This window comes from Equus przewalskii, chromosome 17, assembly GCF_037783145.1.
Source record: "Equus przewalskii isolate Varuska chromosome 17, EquPr2, whole genome shotgun sequence".
Lineage (NCBI taxonomy): Eukaryota > Metazoa > Chordata > Mammalia > Perissodactyla > Equidae > Equus > Equus przewalskii.
Genome location: NC_091847.1, coordinates 34,208,922 through 34,221,156, shown reverse-complemented (window position 1 = coordinate 34,221,156; position 12,235 = coordinate 34,208,922). Strand labels below are relative to the sequence as shown.

The 12,235-nt window shown below is 36.0% G+C and overlaps 1 protein-coding gene across 1 annotated transcript in view; it reads right to left on the bottom strand.

The window, feature by feature from the left end:
- Positions 1-12,235, bottom strand: part of ARL6IP6 (ARF like GTPase 6 interacting protein 6) — a 35,890-nt gene that overhangs the window by 16,022 nt on the left and 7,633 nt on the right. The window contains exon 3 of the mRNA XM_070579810.1: positions 5,712-5,844. Within this exon, the coding sequence (XP_070435911.1) occupies positions 5,712-5,844 (133 nt within the window). The remainder of the gene's footprint in view (positions 1-5,711; positions 5,845-12,235) is intronic.

Sequence of the window (12,235 nt, the reverse complement as noted above, 5' to 3'; positions counted from 1 at the left end):
TAGCTGGCAGGGCAAACAAAAACAATAAATGTAGAGTCACATGCTAGCTACGCTACATGCAAATTATTTCACTTTGTGAAAGTTTCTTAAATTCCCTGGGACTCAGTTTCTCTGTTAAAAACTGGATCACCCAGATGAATGACAACCTAAAGAGGACTCAGCAGGGACTTAGTTCCCCCATAATCTTTAATAGGAACCTCTAAAGCATCGTTAGCAATCCTAAAATATTTGTTAAAAAGATGTACTTGTTAGGAAAAACACAGCTTCAAGGCACATCTCCTATCCGTACCTAACTTCCTCTCCTATCAGGAGGATGTAAATGAAACTTCTGGTGCTGCCACCAGCCCAGCCTAGAAAGAACTCCACGATTCTTTCAATCTCTGAGCTCTCTTCTACTTAGATACATTACTTCCTGGAGACTATAATTAAAGCAGATCATCACAACGTGAAATAATAATTACAAACACACTGTTATACAGTCATGTGTCGCTCAACAACAGGGAAATGTCCTAAGAAATGTCATTAGGTGATTTTGTGGTTGTACAAATATCACAGAGTGTACTTATACAAACCTAGATGGTATAGCCTATTACACATCTAGGCCATATGGTACTAACCTTATGGGAGCACAATCATATATGCAGTCCGTTGTTGACTGAAATATTGTCATGTGGTGCATGACTGTATTTGCCTGCTTGGAAATCAGTGACAAGACCCAATGAATGAAGAAGGAAAACTAATGAGAAGTGGGGAATGCCTACATAGATACTACAACGAATCTAAAATTACTGCCTCTGCCTCTTGTTCTTTAACACTATAACAGATTTTCAGAAATAACTAAGACAATAATTTAAAAGTGTAATTGATCCAAAAACACCAAAAAAATGACTGCTTCCCAACAGAGAAGTTTGTATATATGACATTGCAGTATACCTTTTAACTCAGCAAAGTTTGCAAAGTAAGTCAGCATGACCACTTTTCTTAAAAATATGCCTTTTGAAGTCCATTAAGTACCTGTCTGAAAATATACTTTGCAAAGTTATTTAACTATCTTGTATTTCTTAAAGGTCTTGTGCTTATTTAAAAGTGAAAGTTTCTAAGCTATAGCTGTTATGGATTATGTTTGTGTCGACCCCCCTTCCCCGCTCCCCAATTCATATGTCGAAACCTTACCCTGCAGTGTGATGGTACTAGGAGGTGGGGCCTTTGGGAGGTAATAAGGATTAGACGAAGTCTGAGAGTTGAGCCCTCATGAATGGGATTAGCGCCCTTATAAGAGTCACAAAGAGCTTGCTTCCTCTCTCTGCTCTGCCTCGTGAGGAAACAATGAGAAGGCGGCCATGTGCAACCCAGAAGACAGCCCACACCAGAACCTGACCATGCTGGCACCCTGATCTTGGACTTCCAGTCTCTAGAACTGGAAAAGATATAAATTTCTGTTGTTTATAAGCCACCTAGTTTATGACACTTTGTTATAGCAGCCTAAACTAAGATAATAGCTAACAAATATAGAAGTATGAAAAAAATTTTAACTCCTCTAATGAATTATTGATCCAAATTCTAATTTCATTAAATGTTTCATCTAATATTTACTAACCATCAATAAAGCTTATTTTTTTATTCCCTCAAGGAGTTTATACGTTTCTAGGGAAACACAACTAATTGATAGCTATAGTAAACATGGTCTTTTTAATTTGTTTTCTACTTCCACTAATTAGTTTGCTAAAAAAAATAAAGCCCATGTGTTTAAGGCTGCAAAAGAGAGCAAAAGATTTTTTTAAGACACCAATTAGACAGGATTATTTTACTCTATGTTTGATAGTCATGGAGCTGGAAACAGGGAATATTTTTAATAACAATCCTAATCTTAGAAAGTCTTTCATTTTATGATGTTTTAATTATCTTGCCTTTCTTTAGTTTCTAAATAGTTAAACAGATCCCTGTTTGATAAATTATTTTAGAATCCAGCTACCATTTATATTAGATTTCCCTTTTAAAAACTAAATTGAGACAATGATTGGTCATATATAATGACTGGTATTCAAAACATTGAAAATTCAAAAGAAATACTGAACGGAAAAATGTTCCAATATAATGATAAATAAAAAATGGATTACAAAACAACATGTATATTGTGATCTTAATTTTAATTTTTAAAATGTGCAAAGAATGGAAAAATATACATTAAAACATTGGCAGTCACTTTCTCTAATTATGGCTTTTTCGATTATTTTTCTTTTTGAATTTTCAACAAAACTTGTATTACTTTTATAAAATCAGGAAAAATATATATATATTTTTTAAAGATTTTATTTTTTCCTTTTTCTCCCCAAAGCCCCCCGGTACATAGTGGTACATTCTTAGCTGTGGGTCCTCCCAGCTGTGGCATGTGGGACGCTGCCTCAGTGTGGCTTGATGAGCAGTGCGCCATGTCCGCACCCAGGACTCGAACCAACAAAACACTGGGCCGCCTACAGAGGAGCGCGAGAACCTAACCACTCGGCCACGGGGCCAGCCCCGAAAAATATTTGTATTAACATCATGCTTTACTTTAGGTAAGAAGAGTATATAAATTGTTACAAAGATATTTTTATGAAAGTCTGATGCTACAAATTAATAAAATACATCAACCTGATTTCTAAGAAAATAAAGTCTGAAAAGACTTCAGCTTTTTCAAAAGGTAGAGAAGTTGTTTCCCTGTATAAGCACTCACTCTACTGGTGACAGAGAGAATATACTTTTTCTGATTATCTCTTGAAGTAATTGCATTATTTTCTACAAGCACTAGAGGGCAGAGTTTTCACTATAAAACTCAATTTCATCAATTACCACTACACAAAATGCCTTTTTTTGGTCGGTGGTTTCTGTTAATATGTGATCAACTATCACTATATTTATTATATGTCTCTTTTGGACTGTGCTTCTATTAACATACAATTTTAAATTATAGTTTGATTCCATGAGATATTTAATAGCTGATTTATCATATGTAAAATTAACTTATCCCTATCTACATATTGAAAGGAATTCAAATATATACGCAATATAATGTATATATTTCAAAATTGTATTTTTAAGGCTGTATTAACAAATATGTAATCTAAGTTTCTGATCTGACACTATCTCATGATAAAACTGAATGACTAATAAACACATTGAAAATTGAGGTCCACCACTACTGCTTCCAGCTTAAAATAATGCAAAGGTAATTTTTTTTTTTTTAAAGATTTTATTTCCTTTTTTCTTGCCAAAGCCCCCCGGTACATAGTTGTGTATATTTAGTTGTGTGTCCTTCTAGTTGTGGCAGATGGGACACCGCCTCAGCATGGCTTGACGAGCGGTGCCACGTCCACACCCAGGATTCGAACTGGCGAAACCCTGGGCCACCAAAGCAGATCGTGCAAACTTAACCACTCCGTTAAGGGGCCAGCCATCCAAAGCTAATTTTTAAGAAATTAGTTAAATGCCTTCAGAATTCCAGATCTTTAAGAGAACACTGAAATGCTTTTCTCTAGAAAATTCCAAAAGTTTCTAACATCTATGACGCTTATGAATTCTGGCAGCGGTGGAAGAGAAGCTGAGAGGGAAAGTGACATTCTAGGAAGAGAGAACAGCAGCAAGGGTGAAGTCGTGGCATCTCAAAAGTATGCAGTTTAGGGTGCAGCATGGTGGCACAGTGGTTAAGTTTGCAGGTTCCGCTTCGGCGGCCCACGGTTCACAGGTTTGGATCCTGGGCACACGCCTGCGCACAGTTCATCAAGCATGCTGTGACAGCATCCCTGATACGAAATAGAGGAAGACTGGCACAGACGTTAGCTCAGTGACAATCTTCCTCAAGCAAAAAAGAGGAAGATTGGCAACAGATGTTAGCTAAGGGACAATCTTCCTCACCAAAAAAATAATAATTTTTTTTGAAGTATGTAGTTTATTTGGGGGATGCCAAGGTAATCTGATATGTGGCTACAGTATAGGGTGCTTTGGAAAAATAGCTGAAGGTAAAGTTGGAAAAGCAGAGCAGGGTCACTTGGGGAAGGATTGCTATGCTGTACTTGGGAATTAGGACTTTATTTTTAAGGCAGTGGGAAAGCCACTGAAGACTTTCAAACAAGGGAAAGCTGTGACTAAGATCTATTTCTAGAAAGGTAACAATATACTGGACAAATCAGAAGAGTGACAGCTTGGAGTAGGGGAGACCAGGGAGTCAAGTATGCTGGCCAAGGCCCTAAATAGGGCAAAAACACTGGGGGTGCAAAGACAAAATACTCCACTAACATTTCAAAAGGCAGAAATGACTGGACTTGCTGAAGGGATAAATATAGTGAATAAGAGTTTCAATCCTTGATAAGTGGGTGGATACTGATGTCTTTAAGACAGACAAGAGTTTTAATAATTCTAAGTGCAAGATGCTTTCTAAACTTCAGGTTGCAAGATCTACTAAATAGCTGGAAATGTAGGGCTGGAATTCAGGGGAGAGGTGAGATATAAATAAGTAAAAGAAACAAATGAGATTAAGTTTTTTTGTGATTTATGAAAGGAGTCTCAGTATATTATCCATATTAGACTCATACCCCGTGTTAAAGTAATTGATGTCAACAGGGAGCAACAATACAAATTTGAGCTGAACACTCTATCACTTAGCAAAATAAACTTTCCAACTGAATGGTAGCCATGTAAACTATGGGACAGTACTGCATTGTTAAGTATAACTTGGTCAATTGGATTATTAATTAATCATTATCCACCTCAAATACACACACAAAATTTATTGGCAAGTATATGATTTGGACACACACCTTTCATTTGAAGTGAAGCCAAAATTTTTAAAGATATATTTATAAGACAGAAAATTTTATGAGTTTACTAATAATGGAGGCCAGTTGTAACAATGATTATTAATAACTATCATTAGTATTAAACTGCATATTTATAGAGTCCCTCAAATAGATTTTCTTATTTTATCTCTACAAGCTGTCCATGAACTAAGCTGGAGCTGGTAGTAATAACAACAGTAACAACTATAACACTCTGAGAATACACAGATCTTTAATAATTTATTTTCTACTCTTCATCCTTTCCCCCCAGTTTGTAGAAGACACCAGAGGTAGACGCTCTATATGGAAATTTATATTTAAAACCTTACCTTTCCTAGATTAGGACACAACCTACTGAACTTCTGAAACTCTTTGAAACACAGAAAATACAGACCAAAGAAATTATTATTGTTCCACTATGAAATGCATCAAATCTACGCTAGACATATAGACTGGGTGCCATAAATCCTTGCTAATTATCACAAAAATTTAAATCTGAGGAAAAATCCAATCCAATTATTAAGCTGTAATAAAGTCTGACCATTTATACATGAATCTTGTGAAACTTCCACATTGCTGATATTAAAGTAACCTTCATAAACTGTTTTAAATGAAATTCCATCCCAAAAGAACAAATTACTTCTTAGATCATTTCTTGAATTTTAAATTTTTAAAAAACCATTGCATTATCTACACATGGAATTTTAAATATTTTCCATTTATCTAAAGGCTAAGCCAAGCTGAAAACCTTGTGTCATTTGGTATTTTACAGATTAAAGACTGCGGTCTCGGGTCTCAACATATTATCTTACAAATAAGCAGCCTCTTGCTTCTATTTTACTATTTTCGACAGAGCTGGGATGGGTTAAAAAATAAACAAGAGGAAACAGGAATACTTACTTGAACCTGGCAGGTGAAAGAGGAGTAGGAGGAAACATTCCTGGTTCAAAAGAATCAAAGTAAGTCACCGTCCAAGAAAAGCTGCAGCAGGAGAATCCGGCAGTTAGGGATATTATAAGTAGCGTCCAGAATCCTTAATGGGAAGAGGGGGAAAAACCTGAATTATTAACATCAAAGCAATTTAAATTGAACCAGTATTGTCATCTTCAAAAAAGATCATGTGTATTTCTGATCTCCTGAATTATATGCAAATGATAGGAGATTTGAGCTTAGTATAAGCTATCCTATGTAGAAGCATAAAATACTAAAGCACAATGAGAAGTCATATCAACGAATACTTCAAATCAATTATAATTTAATATGTGAAAAGAGTACAAATTAAACGTAAGAATATAATTCTTCAGTTTTATAAAATTCAACTATAGAAAAATGGTTAAAACACCTCACTGTTAAAAACATCTTCACATTTTTCATTTACCCTTGTGAATCAGAGCTTGCTGACTTTCATTACTTAGTACTAAGTGATTCCTTTCTTTCCATACCATGCTTTTTTTTTTTTGCTGAGGAAGATTTGCCCTTAGCTAACATCCATGCCAATCTTTCTCTATTTTTTAGTTATGTGGGCTGCCAGCACAGCATGGCCACTAACAGAGCAGTGTAGGTCCACGACTGGGAACTGAACCAGGATGCCAAAGTGGAGTACACTGAACTTCACCACCATGCCACTGGAGCTGGCACCATACCATGCACTTTTGACATATGAATCAACTTTAGAGTGTCTATTCTTTACAGCTTTCCTACAAACGTTTTAAACCTAATCTCATTATTTTCTCTTTTGGGTGAGGCAGATTCGCCCTGAACTGACATCTGTGCCAGTCTTCTTCGACTCTGTATGTGGGATGCCTCCACAGCATGGCTGACGAGTGGAGTAGGTCCACACCCAGGATTTGAACTCGCGAATCCAGGTCGCCAAAGTGGAGTATGAGGAACTTTAACCACTTGGCCATGGGGCCGGCCCTCCAATCTGATTCTTTAACCTAGCTAAGTATATGAACAAAAGTTAATTCTCAATTTATAAATGGACTGGGATGCTAGATTTTATTTCTGGTCAGATTGGAACTGCATTTTCTCAAAGAAATCAAGTCAAAAGCATAGTTCTATACGGGACTCAAGAAAAGGGGAAAGGGTTGAAATGTGGAAGAATAGGGGAAATAAACAAAGTGACAACAGAGCAAATAAATTAATTTGAAGGTTTTTAGATACGCATTCAAACTGCCTCATTAAGACAGTTCACTAAGCCACCACTACTGATGAGTGTGTGCCCCAAGCCTCAGTAGTACAGGGAGGAAGGAAAGGCTGAGGACCCCACAGTGGAGAATGACCTAAGAATTACCATATTTCCCAGCCGCACAAAATGCACAACCACAGGTGCCTTTATTTTAGCAAGAAGCAGGTAAGAAATACGTGATTGGGGGCTGGCCCCGTGGCCGAGTGGTTAAGTTCGAGAGCTCCGCTGCAGGCGGCCCAGTGTTTCGTTGGTTCGAATCCTGGGCGCGGACATGGCACTGCTCATCAGACCACGCTGAGGCAGCGTCCCACATGCCACAACTAGAAGAACCCACAACGAAGAATACACAACTATGTACCGGGGGGGGGGCTTTGGGGAGAAAAAGGAAAAAATAAAATCTTTAAAAAAAAAAAAGAAATACGTGATTGGACTGTTTTCAAACCATCTGAAAGCTGGTAACAGACTGATAAAACTGCTAAAAGACAATCTCAGGGCAATTGAGCATTAAGAAAAACTGTAGCAAAGTATTTTTGAAAGATTAACCTAATTTTTTCTCCTGATATTTCCCTTTTCCTTACCCCCTTTTAAAGAGATAACAGACTCTGTGTTTCCTGTCCCAGAAGAAGGATGTGGCAAAGAAGAAATGAGAAATAGCCCAAGCATCTCTTTGGTTTTTATGTTGCAAAATAATTAGGGGAACTAGAAAAGACAGAAACAGGAGGATAGATAAACACAAAATGCCTTGAATAGACACTAAGGACAATTAAGTTGATTGGGGTACAGATAAAATTTTTGTGTAGAACAGGGAGAAAGAGAATGAGGGCTTTCCCTACAGGCAAGAAAGATTCCCCTGGTTTGAAAAAAGTGTGTTGTGTGTGTACGTTTGCACTTGTGTGTGTATACAGGGTGGGACTACTGCTGCTGGGGCTTCCTGTCAGAGCCATGCAGAAGAGGCCACACAACACCAGAGAGGGATCATAGCTGTACAGTATCTTGGCAGGTGGGCCTAGAGCCAAGCTTCCAAATGCCTCTGCCCTAAGCAGGGCACAGAAACAGCAGCTAGTCACGTGGCTGGAAGGTACTACATCTGAAAGGCCATCCTGAGCAGAATGCAAGATGTTTCAGAGGTAACTCATTTCAGCAAATGTGTTGAGGACTAGATTGCACCCCATCCCAATACCCTGGCACAGTGTCAGCATCTAGAACCCTAACCCCATCTGGGACTGGGTAGACAGAACCTTAGTAGAGACTGAAGTACAACCCTCCTGACAACCCAGTGAGATAAAGGATCAAAACAGAAATTATAAGATTTCTTAGTATACAACAACTTAAAGGTGGCTATACTGCCAAATAGCTGTTATTTATTAAAAATCAAGTTTCTGTTTGAGAACTGCTGTGGAATAATGGAAACTTTTAAATATCAAAAAAAGTGAGAAAGACACAAAATAACATTAAAAAATAACTAAATGTGAGGCTCTCGAAAGCCCATCAAGCTTTTTCACTCAGGTACTTTAATAAACAGTTTACCAAATTTAAGACAAGAATATTCTTGAGTTTCCAGAAGTAACTACTATTCCATAATCTGTTTGCCTCACCTTGAGCATTTTAATTATTTTATATTCATTTTCAACTGTTGAATAGTTACATCACTGATAAAAGCAAGGTCACACTGACAGGGCTAAAAAAGTACACTGCAGTATTGTGGTCTACAAATGCTTATGCTTCTGAAAATTACTCAATTTGTTTATGAACAAGCAGAAAAGCCACAGAAGCTGGCAACTGCCAACAACTAAATTTGTAACAAGTCCCTGTCTCCAGAATACTGAAGCTAAAAATTTGACAATCAATGTTTTGTAAAGCTATTTTACTAAGAGTTAACATAATTTTTAAGAAGTACAAAAGCGTATAAAAATTAAGTTAAAGTCGTCCTTCCCCAACTCTACTCCTAAAAGCAATCAGTTATGAGTTCTGTGTGCATGTTTTCTAAAAATTATAGCTATCTAAGCAATGTAGATAGACGTATGGAGCTAGTTATGTACAAGCAATGAACAGTATATATATATTTTCTCAGTTTATTTACCATTGAAAGGGATTTTCACCAGAAAAATTGTCCTGCACTTTGCTTTTTTTTTCACATAACAATGTTGGAGACCTTTCATGTCAGTACATAGAGCCATAATTCCTGCATATTTTTATTATTCCAGCTTTTCACTATTAAAAACAGTGCTACAAGTAACATTCTTGTACTAAACTGTGCAGTTGTACCAGGATGTCTGTAACAAACTTCTGGAGGAAGAACTGCTGTAGCAAAGGATACAGGCCTTTAAAATACACACATACATACATCCATTTCCACTACAGCTCAGTTTTCACCAGTTGATGAAACAATGGAAGCTCATCTCTTCCATCAAGTGAAGCCTCTTGGACTCAATATTTTCACCTAGCAAAGATGGGGGTAGGTGAAAAATCCCCATGCCAATCCCTCTGCTGGAGTTTTATACTCACTTATCTAATGGTATATTCTATTTGGGTTCATTCTTCAAAATATGTGATTTTGGTTTCAAAGTGTAGTTACTTTTCTAAAAATATGCTGGCAGCTTTCTGTATTTATATAAAAGCTTCCAGCAAAGATTACTATATGTTCCAAATATCTTAAATTTTATTTAGCAATTTCAGAAGTTTTACGAAGGCAGAGATCTGGAGGCAGTAGTTTGCACACATACGAAGAAACAATCAGAAAAAACAAAACAAAACCAAAAAACCTCCCATGTTGCCACAACGGGAGAGGTTTCTTATTAAATACTGTCATGTATCAAGTACACATTCTTCATAAAACTTATTCCTGCCATAGGTAAACAATGGGACTAAATGCGACAGTACATTGATAATTACCAAGTCCCATTTTAGAGCTTCTGACACTTGAAACATTTAAATAAACTGGTAGACTATGAAATACAATGCAGTAGTGAAAAAGATTGAGGCAGATCTATGTATACTGGCACAGAATGAACTCTAAGACATTTTAATAAAGCTGCAGAACATCCATGATGCCAATTATGCTTTTTCTGCAATAGTGACAAAACCACATATTGTAAATTATCATGTATATAAATGAATAGAAAAAGATGTGAAAATATAATACAAGTAGATTAGTGGGACACTTTGCTTTAAATGTTGGAACTTTTTTCCCCTAGTGAGACTATATTACTTATATAATTAATTTATAAAATTAAAAGTGAAAATTAATTTAACATTTAGGTAATTTTAAAAGTTGTAAAATCTATAACCAGCTGGCTACTAATAAAAGCTTGGAAGTACTCATGCATAAAACTAATCAACAATTTTTACACGTTTATGTAAACAAATGTTTGCAAACTTATCAGATTCTATAATTTTCTAACTTAGGAGGATGACAGCTTTTTAAATAATTTAGTATTCTCAATAAACTAAACCACATTCCATTGATAGCTCAAGTCTTCAAATCCCTCGAGCAATGTGTCTCTCTACAGGTTAAGTCAGAAAGCTAGACAGCCTTGAATCTTCACACTTATTATTTCCAAGAGCAGGAGCAGAGGAAAGGGGTTGTTCCTCCCCTGCCGGTGCCACCTGAACACAGTGGGTGCATAACAGCTCCACTGGCAAAGGTCTCCACCAACTGCCCATCCACCTATAATTCAGTAATTCCACTCCCAGTCTTGCTGAAAAAGGTAAGAAAAGTGGAACCAGGGCACATTATGACAAGCAAAGCGACTGAAACTAGAAAAATAAATACCATCAGTAGTTTCCAGCCATGTTGGAAATCATCAGATTCTTACGGGAAACTTTAAAAAAGCTTTTTTATTACAGACAATTTCAAATATCCTTACAAAAGTAGAGGGAAGAGTACAATGAAATCCCATATACCCATCACTCATCTTTAAACAATTAACTCAAGGCAAATCATGTTACACCTATATCCTCCTCTGAATCTTGTAATCTTCAGTATAATAGGGAAAAGAGTTAACACTATCTTCTGGGTGCAACACAACTTTTCCTTATTTTTAAGTTATCTGATGAACAATTTACAGAAAAATAAAAAAAGTGAAAAAAAACTGGTTAGAAATTTTAAAATATAAATAGAGTGAACCCAAATTTTTATTCTGAATTTCCCTGGTTTTAAAGACACAGACACTTGAAATGAGCATGTCCTCTAAATGCAAATAATCGCTTCCTAACTTCATACATGAATCTGGAACATAACCACCTTGTAAACACTGATTCCAGCCTTCGGGTACATCTTTAATTCGTTACAGCTTATCGTGAGTGTTGCTTTTTTTTGTACTTGCATTATCAAAACACAATGCTTGAAGGAATTTTTTAAACCTTTCATGGTTTATCATTTTGGTAAAGAGAGAACCTATCTTCTTTGCTCCATAATTTGCAAAACACGAAATGAAACATAAAAAAAATTTAAAAAAGAAACATAAAATTTTTGTTTTTAGATTTATAGACAATTTGAATGATCCAATGATTTTTTTTCCATTTCTTTCCAATCACCTTTGTATACACACCTCCCTTTAGTATTTGTCCACTTACAAACAATATCAAATAAATTAGGGCCCACAGACATAAAAGATGAAAAATACTGTCATACGTCCTTTTAGCAAAAAGGGGACGGTTTGTGTTTTTGCCTCAAGTCCTTCCTGTTGAATGACTAACTGGATGAGAATACTATATTTTTCTGAAAAGAGCCAGATAGTAAATATTTTCAGTTTTGCTTGCCATAAGGTCTCTGTCACAACTACTCAATTGTGCCATTGCAGCATGAAAGCAGTCATAGACAATATATAAAGCAATTGGCAAAGCTATGCTATGATACAACAATTTACAATAACAGGTAGGTCAGATTTGGCCTGTGGATCATAGTTTGCTGACCTCTGCTCTAGAGGATTCTATCATAATTATTTTATTCTTTTTAGTATAGTTGAGAACAAGAGATGAATAATATTAAAATGATTCCTAATATAATGAAATAGCAAAATGTTTCAAGATATAGGAAAATAAGATCACTAAAATCCCATAATGTACCTTAAATTTATAAAAGAGTCTAAAAGACCAATAGGGTAATTTCAAGATCAAATAAGCTTTATGCTTTCAAAAGTATTAACTTGATTTTCTCTTTGTTCCTTGGAAGATCCCCTAAGAAAGGACAAAAGTCACAAAATAATTCTTACAAATAGAACCACTGAAGAAAATT